This window comes from Danio rerio, chromosome 21 (assembly GCF_049306965.1).
Source record: "Danio rerio strain Tuebingen ecotype United States chromosome 21, GRCz12tu, whole genome shotgun sequence".
Taxonomy (NCBI): domain Eukaryota; kingdom Metazoa; phylum Chordata; class Actinopteri; order Cypriniformes; family Danionidae; genus Danio; species Danio rerio.
In genome coordinates this window covers 34,672,878-34,688,053 of record NC_133196.1, presented here as the reverse complement: position 1 = coordinate 34,688,053, position 15,176 = coordinate 34,672,878, and the positions used below count along the sequence as shown (strand labels likewise).

At 38.2% G+C, this 15,176-nt stretch overlaps 1 protein-coding gene across 14 annotated transcripts in view; it reads right to left on the bottom strand.

Moving 5' to 3' along the window:
• tenm2b (teneurin transmembrane protein 2b) overlaps positions 1–15,176 on the bottom strand; it is a 576,016-nt gene that overhangs the window by 4,629 nt on the left and 556,211 nt on the right. For all 14 annotated transcript variants that reach the window (XM_068216114.2, XM_068216117.2, XM_068216118.2 and 11 more), the window contains 6 exons: positions 13,506–13,660; positions 8,660–9,534; positions 5,853–6,028; positions 2,781–3,016; positions 1,744–2,040; positions 48–1,668 (listed from right to left, as the gene is read on the bottom strand). In XM_068216114.2, coding sequence (XP_068072215.2) covers positions 48–1,668; positions 1,744–2,040; positions 2,781–3,016; positions 5,853–6,028; positions 8,660–9,534; positions 13,506–13,660 — 3,360 coding nt within the window. The remainder of the gene's footprint in view (positions 1–47; positions 1,669–1,743; positions 2,041–2,780; positions 3,017–5,852; positions 6,029–8,659; positions 9,535–13,505; positions 13,661–15,176) is intronic.

Genomic DNA, 15,176 nt, shown 5'->3' with positions numbered 1-15,176 from the left:
ATCATTTACACAAAAGCTGAAGCTCATAGGTTTTATCACCCTCTCACCTGTCACATAGTTTTTCACGTCAATCATATCACTGAGTGGATTGTTGTTTTTGAACATATACAGATTAAATGGAGCTGGCTCTTTGCCTATTTTTGACCACAGCGTATGGTCAGGTGCAATCCATCTTCCTGCCAGGACATCATAGTCTCTCTGGGCAAAATGCACCAGCTTTGTGAGAGAATCATAAAGCCCTCCATGGAAGCCCAATATGAGCTGGAAATCCGGGTTAGAATCATGGTAGATCTCTCCGTACGCTGTGTACTGCATCTGCTTGACCATCTGCCCGTTACTGCTGAAGATGGCAAGTGGAGTGCCTACATTGTCAGAGGCGATGTAATATTCCTCTCCACCGCTGACCTCCATAGCGAACAGATGACCCTGTAGGTCATAATAGAAGGAGGTGATTTCAGCTCTCGTGTGGTTGTACACATGGGTGACCCGAGTGGGATAGTTCAAGTCTGCATAGAAGTACTGCTGATGCTCGCCTTCACTTGTTCTGCGGGAGACTCTGCGACCAAGGCCATCGTAACGGTAACGGACACTCCAACCTCCTGCTGTGCGGCTGTAGGCTCGCTCAAGAAGACCTTTAGAGTTGTACTCAAATACATCCGAGCCCCTCTGCATGAGCACACCGTCCTCATCGAGTTGATACTGCATGTCACCCAACCTCGTAATTCGGTCTCGAAGATCATATCGTAGTGGCAGCAAACGGGCACTGTTACCCGGGTTGAGCAAATGAAGATTGCCGTTCAGGTCATAACTGTAGCGCCATGTAGACCAGTCATCAACTTTGACCCCCACAAGTTGTCCATCACCATCATATTCATAGCGGTACTGTGTGGTATTGGCATAGGGACCAATCTTTAACTCACGTTTGATAACTCTTCCCATGCTGTCATACTGCACTGTCATCCAATACATCAATGAGCGAAAGATCTCATATTGCACTTCCTTGATGCGACCATGTGCATCGAAGTGCTTACTGAGCGTCATCACCGCTGTGGTGATGATTTGGTTGATGTCATAGTATATGATGCCAAACTTGCCAAAGTGTTCAACCTTGCCGGAGATCTCATCATAGCGGTATAGATCCACAGGAAGTGGGGTTTCTCCTATTACCGGCTTTATGCTAGCCACCCTGAAGCTGTTGTCATGATAGGTGTAGTCGAAGCGAGCGTTGACCATTCCTTCTTCAGAGAAGCGGTACATCTGCTTGTCCACTAGAGGACCCAGTTTGCGATAGCGAATGGTGCAAGAGAAGCCTCCACTCTGCAGGTTGACCATTTTGAGGACTCCTGTTGTCTCATCATAGCCAAAGGTGACTGCAGTGGCATCATACAACACCTCAGAGAGTTTTCCCAGCTTCCCGTACTTGTAGAGTACACGTCGTCCCGTTCCAAGGTAGAACATTGCACATGGACGTCCATCCTCGCTAAAATCATGGATGACAGTGGCATTGCTTTCAGGGGGGTTGTAGGTGTTGCGAATGTAGCCGACAGACACATGGGTGGCCATTGTGTGTCGAGCCATGCTGGGCATTGTGACCGCTGTGAGTCGGCCTGCTGTATCAAAATCAAAGACGTATTGCTTTTGACTTTGCTGGAGCAGCAACACCATGGACTGCAGAGGGAGAAAGAGAAAACGTAAACAAAACGAGTACACTCATAAATATTGGTGGAAAGTAATTCAACTCACTTTGTCCACGTAACTGAAGCTCCAGATTTTGCCATCAACAAAGGTTCTTGACAGGATCCGTCCAAAAGTGTCAAACTCGCTCTTCTCACTCATGCTGCCCCTCTGCAAGCCCACTAGTCGACCAGTGGGTGAGTAAGACACATTGACCAGGGCTAAGCTGCTGCTAGGCAGCCAGGTGGCTGGTCGGCCCTGGGCATCATAGATAATGCGCAGCGTGAACTTTCGGTGGTCATCGTAGATCTTCTCGGTTCTGGTGTTGCGGTCATAGTCAATGGACAGAAGGTTTCTGCTGTGGACCTGCAGGAAAACATTTAAGGTTATTTCAAGTTATAAGCTCCAATCTTAAACTCTTGTTAAAGTTAGCTGCACACTGGATGCTTTTTAATATCATTGCTTCTCAGGTTGTACAAATATGTTTACAGATGCCATCTTGCTGTGGGATCTTACGGGGGGCAGAGTGCATGGAGCATGTAGCAGAGACTTTGAAGGGCTCACAGTGAAGTCTGGGACCCTGAGACCCTGCCAGATGTCATTTTTATATTTACTTGAGTTGCCCAGGAAAAGAAAAACTGCATTGGGCCCAAAATTACTAGCAAAGACCTGTTGTAGTCACCCCAAGTAAATATTTGCAGAAAGGGTTAAACTCTCTAACATTTGATTTCACTTTAATTGTATTTTCAGTTTCTCGATTCGTGATTTGAAAGTTGGTGTAAAAGGAGCCACACTACAGAATTTAGCTTGAAGTGACACTGATTGGCTGTTGGAAAGACTTCAACCTTTTTTCTAAGATCAAATCTTCTGTTTAGGATTGCCAAAATTCTAGTGTGCACCTAACTTTACATAACAAATATCAAATGATTTGTAAATTTAAATTATTCAATTAGCCAGATTTAAACTGCTAACTGAGAAACATTAGAATTACAATATAACATTATGAACTTCTATAAAGTGTCTTTCAAACAATGTGCATTTTTTAAAAGTGCTATCTTAAATTAAAACTTGTCGATTAGCTTCAGTGGTAGAAAAGAAAAGCTTACGCGCAGCTTCCTGCCAAACACTGTGACCTTGCCCTTGGTCAGCTCTTTTCTCATGCGCCACTCAATGGAGTTGAGTCCGCTGTCAGTGGGCAAACTGATGTTGCGCCTCCCGATGGTTGGGCTTACAGATCCTGCAATGATGTGTGGTTCTGTGTGGAAGCTGATGCCCATCCCATTAGCATAGGACACTCGCAGTGTACCATTGTGGTACAACTGATAGCTATTGCGCACTTGGTCTGTGAACAGAGGAGAAAAAAATAAGCAAATGAGAATGAAAAGTTATACTCTTTAGACAATAAATTATGAATCATGTATTATGGCTGCAATAATTTAATGACTTTATTTATGGATTTAATGATATATTTCAAGTGTATTTCTTGGGACGTCAAAGCTTAATTTCCGCAGCATTACTTCATTATCATGTGATGCTTCAGAAGTTAATATAATACAATTTGTTTAAGAAACATTTCAGATTCAGAGTTGAAAGAAAAGTTAATAATTTGAGCAATAAATAGATTTGTGAAATAACAGCAAATATTTAAGATCAAACTCTTTTGTAACATGTGAAGACACTACTTAAATTGTCACTTTCTCTGGATTTTAATAATTTGAGTAAAATAATATTTTGGTTTTATTCTATCAACAACTGATATTTATTCCAAATTTAAAATAATATTTCTGTCATTTAATTAATTTTTTTGCATTAAGTTAAACACAACAACAACTAAAGTGTTTTAACTTTAAGAAATCAATATTTAATGGAATTCCAATTTTTCGATGACAAAAAAATAAAAAAAAAGTTGTATGGGCTCAATTTTAATGATCTAGGTGCAAAGTCTAAAGCGCATTACGTAAAAGGGTGTGTCCAAATCTACTTTTGCTATTTTAAAGATGGAAAAATATGCTCTGCACCCTGCTTATGGTCTAACAGGGTTGTGCTTATTCTCTTAATAAGTTACGGGTGTGTTTTGAGCACAACTTGCATTAATCCAATTAGAGTCTTATCTTCTGTTCCCTTTGAAGCTGCGGTCACACTAGAGTTTGTGCTTATAAAATTCTGTAGTACTGTGTGCGAAAAGGTGCAGGATTAAACAAGATGATTAGACATTAAAGAAAGTGAGCGATTGGTCCATGTTTTAAATTCCTGTTAAGAGAGGTCATGTTTTAGTCTTCGATTAGTCTCAGGCAATCATGTGATGCAATTTCACAGGTCAGAGTTCACCAAGCTTGAACTTTTCAAAAAAGCGAACTGCGAAACTTTTCGCACAAGCTTGTGCTGGAGCTGGAGTTCACGCTAGAGCTCAAGCTCCCCCTTGCTGGAGCTCAGCTCTGCCCAAGTGGCTCCCACTTGCCTCCATTCAGCCTCTTTATTTTCTCTTTATTGTACTTTTATTCTTTACTCCTTTAATTTTGTGTATAAGGAAATTGTTTTGAACGCACTCCACTAAAGACAACCATTAGCCTACATATTTAATTTAGTTTAAGCACAAAGATTTGTGTCAAAACTATTTCTAAATTCAGTTCTAATTCTAGCAGACAAATAAATAAACAATAATTACAAAGTGTGGTCAGAAAACTGAGTAATATCTGATCACGTGTCCTATTCTAATGCCCCATATAGTAAATCATACGTCTCCAAAACCCCACAGGTGGACAAATCTAAACTTGTTTTTATTAAAACAAATATACATATGCATATAATAAGTGATACTGCTAATAATAATGACATTATACAAATGCAAATTGTCATTAACAAACTGAAAAAAGCTCCCAGACGTTAAAGCTGCTTAGAGCCAGTTTTTTTTTTATTCATGTAGAAAATAATTTTTGTAACTTTTTATTTTTTTATTATCCTTTTTATTTTTCATATGTAAAGATATTTGTGTATTGATGTATATCCTGTGTGTATTAAGCAATTTGTAAGCATTTGGACCAGCATATGCGCAAAACTAAAGTGCTCTGGTTTGGATTTTCAGTTGGTCTATTTTTGTTCCTCAAAATAGCAATGTACCAACAATGCGCCTTAACACACCTCCTTTTTACACTGGCACACCCATAAGTCCCCAAAGTAGCGCAAATGGATTTGCTATTCAAACAACACAAAAAAATAGGGTTGCTCTGCTCTAAAAATAGCAACAAATCACACCAAACATGCCTTGAGCCTTATTGTGTCAGGTGTATGACAGGGCCCAAAATGATTATATGACAATGTTTTTCTTCTTCTTTTATTTGTACATCTAATAATTTATTATAGTTCAAGTGGTCTCTTAATTTTTCTCATACCTGTATTTATGCATTGCTTGATGGCTTTAATTACTCTAATTATTATCTAGAATATTATAAATAAAGTATTAAGTCAACTTATTATGAAGTGTTCCCAAAGATTCCTTCAGTTGAGTATGAAGCATTAGGTCTGATCTGACACTCTATTGTGCATCAGGGGAAGCGCAGCACTGCGGGGAGGATGTGTGTAATGCGGCTTTTGGCTATAAAGAAGATTTAGTTTCGGCTAAAAGCAGCACAAACATCTTCACTTCCATTTACAAGGTATAATTGGATCAGATGCTGCTTTCTACAAAAATGTACCTGGGAAACACAATCATGCACAATTTCAAAGTCATAAAATAAATAAATAAATAAAATCCAACTGCATTTAAGTCAACTCCTAACAAGCAGAGGGCACCCAAAGGATTGGTTTTCTATGTAATTTGTCTCGAATAAACAGCAAAAGCGAACTCCTTACAGGAAGTAACAAGTATATTGCGCTAGCGAATCCATCATGAACACATAATCCACTGGATATAAAGAGAGGAGTTTAAGCCTTCAAGCTTTTGCCTCCACAAAGAACCCCTAAAGGCAGCCTATGGTAAATAGTAAAATGGTGATTTCTCTGCTCTGCTGGACGCCGCACATTCAAACAATGTGGCCTCCCATTGGGAAGAAAAAAGAAACATCAGTCTACTTTCCTGCTGCATGTTTGGATCTTAATGGATGTGATTTACAGAACGGGGGGCATCAGCATGAGATCTGGACTGAGCTTTGCTCTTTGTGTGTTGTGGTTGTGTGTTTTACCTTGAACCACAGTGTAAGACGCCTCGACGGATGAGAGATTAGTGACGACGGTGACATCATCATCTCGGTTTGAGCTCTCCATGTCGATGTTGATGGACTCCTCCATCTCACGGCGCAGGCTGGTCACCACACCGGTGGGATACGTCACATTGGTCAGACGACCCTCATTGTCATAGCTGGGAAGCAGAGAGACAAAACCAAACTCATGATTTATTTTCAATAAATGTTTGTTAAGTAATATTTTCTGTCTTTTAGTACATATATTATACAAGAGACTTGCTTTGTTTTTCAAATAAATGGATTTAATCGGATTTGCATGGTAAATATTAAATACAGTTTAAATAGGTATTTCTTTTTTATTTCATATATTATTTAGGTATAATGCTCCCAAAATCATTCCGCATAAATCCACAGATTTTTATTATTATTATTATTATTTTTTTTTTTACAAAATTCTCTGCAGAAATAGCATAAAATGTCTGCAGATTCTGTCTGGCCCTAGTAGTTACATGTATTATTATATAGTTGTTGTTGTTATTATTTTACATTCAGTGTTATTTTCTCTAAAATATATACACTATTGAATATTTAGTTTTTTGTTAGTATATTTGTTTTATGTATCATTGTAGAAGAAAACAAAAAATATGCTTTAGTCAAACATATCTAGAATGTTTTCATGTTTTAGACCACCTGTCAAACCTGTTTAATAGTAGAAATTAGGGCTGCACGACATTGAAAAAAATCTGATGTTGCCATATTTTATCTTTCTGCGATACATATTGCGATATGAAAAATTTTCACATAATTGTCCAACCGAAAATGCAATTGCAAAGAAATGCTCTTCTTATTTTGCTGTCTCGTTTCTAGTTCAAATATTTAAACATTCCTAGATCAAGTAAAATGTTGTTTTGTTCTTCAGAAAGTCAAAATTAAGAGTTTTTTTTTTTTCTCAAAACAAGCTAAATGATCAGCCAGTGGGGTGAGTAAAATAATCTTGTTTTCGCTTTGAAATGTAGGTATTTGGACTAGAAATTTTAAATAAGAATTACTTGATTACAAAAAGTGGTTTTGCATAAAACTTATAAATTCAGTATAAATAAAGTAATTAAATACAATTATGTGACTCCTTCAGACTCAGCATTGCTAAACTTGTGATGCGAATGCGGATGCACACATTGCAATATCGTTGCTGAAATTATAAATTGTGCAGCCGTACTATTTATTAGGCACAAACAGAAAGAACTAAATCATTCTTCTGACTTTTATTCTCAAATGTTAGTCAGTATTCAGTACTTGAGTAAATAATTCCTCAAGTAATTGTACTGTAAAAAAAAAGTCTTTACAATTTTAGTAAAACCGCAAATTTTTTAATTTATGAAAAATATTAATAACACACTAAAGAGCTTACACAAGCTGGTGGATACAAAAAAAGATGTTATCCAGCATTATTTCAATTACTAAGAGTAATGCCTGCAGTTCTGTACTGTAGAAAATGGGAGCAGTTCTAAGATATAGACACCAGATGGCAGCAAGACCAAAGCTTTGTTTTGAAAATCCTCTGCTCTGTCCGAAGATGAAGGTACCAGGGCTCACTTATGATATCCACCTTGATTAGAACTGTGTAACACAGCCTAATTGATCATCAATAAAATCTACCATGATTCAAACATCTATTAAACTCTGGTGCATTTTAAGATCTGCACCACTTTTGCACTTTTTCAGTACAAATTCCCACATTGTGTGTAGCTTACTGTCCTACTTATAAAAACAACAAAACTAAATGTTGTGAAATGTCACAAGCTCTTTTTAAAATAATTGCTTTTTTGGGAAAACAAGCTTCCTTTTATGTAAATTTGGTGAATTTGTCATTTTTATTATAGTGAATTAGGGGGTGGCACAGTGGGTAGAGCTGTTTGCCTCATAACAAAAAAGTGGCTTTGAGCCCTGGCTGGGACAGTTGGCATTTCTGTGTGGAGTTTGCATGTTCTCCCCTTGTTTGCATGGGTTTCCCCCGAGAGCTTCGGTTTTCCTTTCAAGTCCAAAGACATGCGCTAGGTCAATTGGGTGAGCTAAATTGTCCGTAGTGTATGTCCTGGTCCTCCAGGTAGGGGTTGACTGTTGGGCTAACAACGCACCTTGTAAAAATTTGATGTTACGAAACACCAACATGGCCCTGGAAGTAAGTATTATAGTAAATTACATTGTTCAACAAACTATTTCTGCCTACAAAAAGGATGTAAAAAGAATTTTAATGAAATGGCCATAGTGAATTGACATTAAGATGCATTTTAGTCATTCTGATCACCAGAGGACAATGCTAACACGTTGAGTCTGCTCTCTTTTGAACACTTCTGGAAATGTTTACATTTAGTTTAAAGCCAAATAAAAAAAAGAACATTCTCTTATCATTCCTAATTCAAACACACATCTACAGTGTTCAGCGTAATTTACAATCTATATTGTCTCATTTTGCATTAATTTGTAAATTGTCATGCGCAATTTAATTGAAAGATCAGGAAAAGCCCATACATACTCCCATCCATAGACCCCTCACTCAAAAAAGATCAGGAAAGTGGACAAGAGTCATATTAAAACACCATATGAAGCATGGGGATGTGTCTCCATTGTCTACTTGTCATCTGATTAATTCAAAAGGATCTTAATACAAGTGTAAACAGAGCTAAAGCAATTTTAATGTCCAGATCCAACCACATGGCACAAATATTAGCGTTTTCTGGATGTTAAAAAGTCATAAATTGCTCTCATAAAATTTTCCCCTGACTGCTTTTTAAAGTTTTTATACTCACTTGTAAAAGTTTGTCCATCCAGTCTCATCCGACTTAGAGGCTAGAAGTTCTGTGTTAGCATCATAACTGAGCTGTGCCACCTCCTGGCTGAGGGCGGACACTGAACGTAGGTTGCCTGCTGGGTCCATTCCCAGTGTTACCACCTGGTTCTCTGGCAGTAGCACCAGCCTGATCGAGCCAGACGCCTCTCTCCGCACCCGAAGTGTGTTGTTAGAGGCATCGGTAACAGCCGCCAACTCCCTGTCCAACCCATAGGTAAAGTTATACAGGGGCAAGCCTGTAATGAGGCTAATCGTTTGCCTGTGAAGGCCGTCAGCACTAAAAACATACAGTTCCTGTTCCAGAGATGAACCCACTTCATATTGTCCACTTGCTGTGGCATTGGGACGGTTTCCTCGGACTGAACGGACACGGATATTGTTGAGGTCAGCGATGTACAGGGTGCCATCAGGTGACACGGCCAGTGAAGTGGGACAATTGAGAAAGGCGTCAGCAGCATAGCCTTCATCTCCTGAAAAGCAGTTGCAGTTGACATCATTCTTGCAGTCGCATTCGGAAGTGGCACCAGCTACAAGGGAGATCTCGCCACTGGTGCTAACCTGCCGGATGCGGTTGATCCGCTTCTCATCTGTCTCAGCAATGTAGAGCACACCTGTGTGGGAGATGGCGATAGCTGTGGCGCTCTCCAACGCAGAATGGATTGCAAGTTTGCTGAGCGAGTAATCAATGCCAGGGACCTGGCAGTGCATGGGCCGTCCCGCAATAATGCTGACCTGGTGGTTCTCGGAGATGCGCAGGATGACGTTGTTCTCCAGCACATACAGAGAGTTGTCCATTGGGTTGATGGCCAGGTCTGTGGGCCACTCCAGACGTACCTAAAACATTAAAAGTATATATTTTTAGCTTTGTCTAGCTTTGGTTTTGTGTAAATCCATTTATCAAGACGATTGCTGAGCATCTTCTTTTTAAAACTACAGTGTAGTCTCAAAAATACCTTTTGAAACCACAGATTTCCTACAAACACAAACATGTAACGCAGGGGTGTCCAAACTCAGTCCTTGAGAGCCGGTGTCCTGCAAAGTTAGTTCCAACCCCAATTAAACACACCTGAACAGGCTAATCAAGCTCTTTCTATGAATACTAGAAACTTCCAGGCAGGTGTGTTTAAGGAAGTTGAAGGTAAACTATGCAGGACATCGGCCCTCCAGGACTGAGTTTGGACTCTTCTGATGTAACCAATCTCATCAACTGGCTTTTCAAATAATCTCCACTTTGATTTAGTATTTTCAGTGGCTAATGGGAACATGGCTTGTGTAATATTAACAACACATTACCAGTTGTTTCATAGCACAGTAAAAAGTCTAATAAAATCAATTAGTAAAAGTCTTAACTCAATTACAGTGCCTCTCAGATGTAAAAAAGTGATGCATAAAATGCTTCACACTACTGATATAATGAGTAGTACATGACCATGAAAATTTCAGTTTCATTTCTTCTGAATCTTCTTTAGTTTCTGGTTCAAGCATATGGCTGAATTAATGGCTTAATAGATCCATGCATATTAATGAAGTAAAAGTTTAGTTATTTCCAAATCCAAGAAAAGGTCACACGTTATTTTGGTCTGTTTGCTGAATTTAAGTTGCATTCAACAATCACATGCCAATTAAATCTACATCAACATGCCTACTAATTCTTATTGGATTATAAGAAGACTGTTAGGTTGGGGTTAGGGTTAGTGTAAGTTGACATGTACTTGCAAAGTTTTGCAAGTTAAATGTCTGAAGAAGCAGTATCAACAGATATTAAGCAGACAGTCTACTAATACTCAAATGGACCATCAAAATACAGTGTTACCCAAGAAAAAATGGGGGTCATTTTGCAGTGCCTTTGTGCACTACTAAAATAAAATCTCATCTGCTTGCACAATACATTTAAAATCAGCAATTAAATAATGGACTGAATTGCCTCATAAATGTTGTTCTTTACTCTCCACATGACTCATTACTTTAACATTCTTAATAACACATCTATTCCAGGCTGGTACAGCCTATGTGCATGCATATGAATTTCAATGTAAGAGTTACATGTTTCATCAGGACCTGAAGCTTTTAATGGCAAATGAAGTAGCACAATGAATCCCAATTCATGTATACTTATGCACTATTCTGTTCTATTGAAAGGATAGTTAACCCCAAAATGAAAATTTACCCAATATTTATGAGGAGTCAAATCTTAATGAGTTTCTTTTTCTGTTGAACTCTAAATAAATTATTTTGAATAAAGCTGAACACTGTAACCACCAACTTTCAGATTGCTTTTTCAAAACAGAAACAGAATTTCCAGTTTTTCGTAAACTAAATTGTGCCTGTAGTGTGGCTATTTATTTGATTCATTTCATGATTATTTAACATAATAAATAAGAAATAAAAATCAAAAATAAAGTTGGACACTTCCATGAACTACAGCTTTAATTACACAGAGTAGAGAAGAGAGGGGCTTCAGGTATCAGTGGTGTAGGACAAAATTATATTATATGGTTCATACACTAGAGAGCTAAGTGCATAGTGTGTAATTGCATAATGTATAGTGGGCCATTTATGATTTGTAAAAGCATAAACAAATAATTTATATGCAAAAAAGGTCACACTTTATTTTGATGATCAGTTTGTTGAATTTAAAGGGCACCTAGGTTACTCCTTTTTTCAGATTTAATATAAGTGTTTTGCATCTCTAGAATGTGTCTGTAAAGTTTCAGCTCAAAACATCCATCAGATTTTTTATTATACCTTTTACAAGATTCTATTTTATACATTTTTGCACCAGGGGGTGGTTTTGTTATACTGCGCCTTTAAGGCTAGTCCTCCCCGCCTACCATTTCTATGTGCCTTTCTGCGTGCCTTAATCTCCTCCTCGGCTGCGTCAGACAACAGACAGGCTTAAAGGAAGATGATCTTACGTAGCATTTGTGAGAAATACTACATTAAGAACTTTAACAATGAGCACACAAAGTTGTTACAAAGTTCACGCGCACACACACAAATATGTGCGCACACATACAGAAACACACACATCGCAGCAGACACACACGCACACAGACAGACAGAGCGCATGTTTAGCTTTGCACCCTTTTTGCACAATTATGTGACAGGATACAGGTTAATCTCCACTGCTGTATGGATATCTGTTATGTTATTGTACAAAATAAACCGGATTTAACGTCCACAAACCGGGATTGAAGCGTCTTTCTTTATAATTGTTCTGACAAGCAGCTGTGCTGATGAAGTAAAGCTGAAGTAAATCGCTATACTTCATTACACACGTGCACTTTTAAAACATTTTAAACACGTGAAACTTACTCTTGATCACATTTGATGATGGTTGATGATCCTAGCAAACTGAACAGACCTTTTATTCCCGGTTGCTTTCAGCATGTCTGGTCTTGTTGGTATGATTATACAAGTGACTACCGGGACATGTTAATAAGCGCAGCTGTCAATCAACTTGGTGGGCGAGGGGACCGCACTCCTACGTCAAGTTGCGGTCGATCTGAAAACCGCTCTAATTTATCCACCGTTTTGTATGTTTTTAAATTGAAAAAAAAAAAGGTCTGGATGTGTTTATTTCACCTCAATATGATGGTCTATACGCTATATCTACACATATGTCTGTCAAAACAGCTTGAAAAGTAGATTTTTCACCACAGATGCCCTTTAAGTTACATTTCATCAACATGGCAGCTAATACTCATTAGATTATAAGTAGACTGTTAGGTTGGGGTTAGTGTCAGTTGACATGTACTTGCAAAGTCTTAAGTCTTATAATCAGTTAAATGTCTGAAGGAGCAGTATTAACAGATATTAAGCAGACAGTCTACTAATGCTTGAATGGACCATCAAAATAAAGTGTTACCGCAAATAAATACTTAAATGATTTTCAAAAATAAGTTTTAAGGAATGAAATCGACTTCAAAATCAAAGGGTACATTTAGCACAAAAAGTCTATTAAATATAGATGTGGAGCAGCTTTGGATGTGAGTGTAAATTCAAATTTAAATTTTATTTAACAATGCTCCTGCGGTTCTGCTTAAATTTCTTGTTTCTGACAGTGGACTGCATAAAAGCATTTTCAAAAATGTATTTTGTTTCCAGATTCCTCCAGTGGAATCTGGATATTCTGTTTCCAGAATCACAGTGTTAGACAAATGATGACAGTGCCTTGACTGATAATTTAGTTCCATTGTTAGTCACTGTCAATGTCAAAGAGACCCAGAGAGACATTCTGACAAGCAAATATTGGCTAGCGCTAGCTTAAAGATGAAACATAAAGAACAAAGCATTGCACAATTCAAACTAAAATGGTAGACTCTAAATGCTTCATGTAGACTGTCACATCTTTAAATAAATTTAAAGTCACTTAAATAGTTTAACAGGTTTTACTGTACACTTTATTTATATTGCACTATTAAATGCTTTAACAAAACACACAGTGTAAATTAATGTAAATTATACCCGCTCTTTTAAACTTAAAATGCTCTTATACACAATTTCTTCCATTGAAATTTAATAAACTTAAAACAAAACAATGTTAGTTAAAGGGTTTGTACGCAAATGCAATATTTTCCCTTTCTTAGCTGCATTACTAACCAAAACAAATGGATAATAAAGCTCCATATTAATTTTGACCTAATGATGCGGATGCCATAATATGGCCTAAGAATATAATGGATTTGAGATATGCACAATAGCACTGATTTCAACATCAGTTCTTATTTCAGCAGGCTGGAGCATCTTTTATGGACCAGGAGCTTAAGTAGAAGTGCGAGAGAGTTGAGGAAGGTAATAATAACCTGGCTGACGTCCATGCTGGAGTCACAGCTGAGAGGTCTGACTGCAGTCAGGTCATTGGTCTTTATCAGAGTGGAGATAATGCCATTCTGATCCACTTTGCGTATCATTGTAGCATCCACAAAGTACATCAGGCCGTTCTTATCCAGTGCGACTCCTGCAAGAAAGAGCCGACAGTGAATAAAAACTCAATACTCATGCATGACAGAACTTATATAAGATATTTTAAAATAGTATTCCAAAAATGTAGAAAACATTCACCTGGTCGCAAGAGGAAGGACAGTTTAAATGTAATAATTATAAAGGAGGATCAAAACAGTTGAATAATCATGCTAATTTTCTTTTTAAACCAGTGAAGAGGCTATATATGGTTCATATAATAAGAAGTGACAGCCGGTTCACCCACTCACATCAAATAATGCTTATTTTTATTTTTTGAGAAGGAAGAAAAATCTAGGAGTGTAAAGAATCTTTGTGCTGAAGTTGTCAATCTGAGGAATTAATCCATCGATGGAAAACCAACGACAATTCGTAACGTTTTAATTCAGTGTCTTATTTGTATGAACTCGTATAATCTCATTCCTACAATTTAGTACAATTTGCTCTTCCACCAATGACAGCTGAGTTTAGGGGTGGGATTGGGTGATACGTATACTTTTTAAAATCGTAAATTTTCATATGACTGAAGTAGTCATGAGCGGGTATAAGATTCTGACTGTATGATAAGCTTGGATAAAAATAAAACGGTTTCACAGTATCACAGATTGTAACTGCTCTAAAAAATATTCTTTTTAAATATCTGGGTTAAAAACAAAAACTTTTTTCCCCTTTGAACACAATTTATTTTATTTTGAGAAACATTTAAAATATTTTGAAAGAATAAACATGTTAGGCTAAATAAATTATAAATTAATTATTGACTTCTGCTGTCTTTATTTAAAAAACAGATTTTTTTTAGAGTTTAAAACGTTCGAGGTTACAGAAGTAACCCTTCGTTCCCCGAGGAGGGGAACGGAAGTGCCATGAATGGGAGGATTCGGATCAGAAGCCGCTTATCTGGAGAGTATTGAACGGGCCAATGAATGAAATTAATTGGCAGCGTAAGCTTGCGCAGGTGTGCGACATCTGCAATTATCTCAGCATATAAGCACACCTGAAGCCAGCAGACGCCATCCTTTTAAGCTGAAGAGACTTTCAAACAGCTAAGGGACAGTCATTATGGCGACGGAATATGGCACTTCCGTTCCCCTCCTCGGGGAACGAAGGGTTACTTCTGTAACCTCGAACGTTCCCCTTCGGTTGGGGAACTTCAGTGCCATGAATGGGAGAATATGGAAAGCGCCATAATGACTGCACCTTACCAACACCCCCGATGAGGAGATAGTCAAGCAAGCGTGACGCACCCACATCATGGGGGGCGCGGTCCTCCAACGTGTCCCTGGCCCTAATTTATCCTACTTCAACAGAAGTTTTACGGATTTAGATATATTTTTTGGGAAGTCGTGAGCATCTAGATAATTCTAGGAATACGACAGTACGTTGGGAAGCGTGCAATCCCGATAGGGAGGACGCTGCGGAGGCCATCCGTTACCCAAGGGGGGGATAGATGGCAGAATTTACCTATGGACTAGCCCTAAAAAGGGGGAGTACGCATAGCAAAAGAGTGGTTAGCG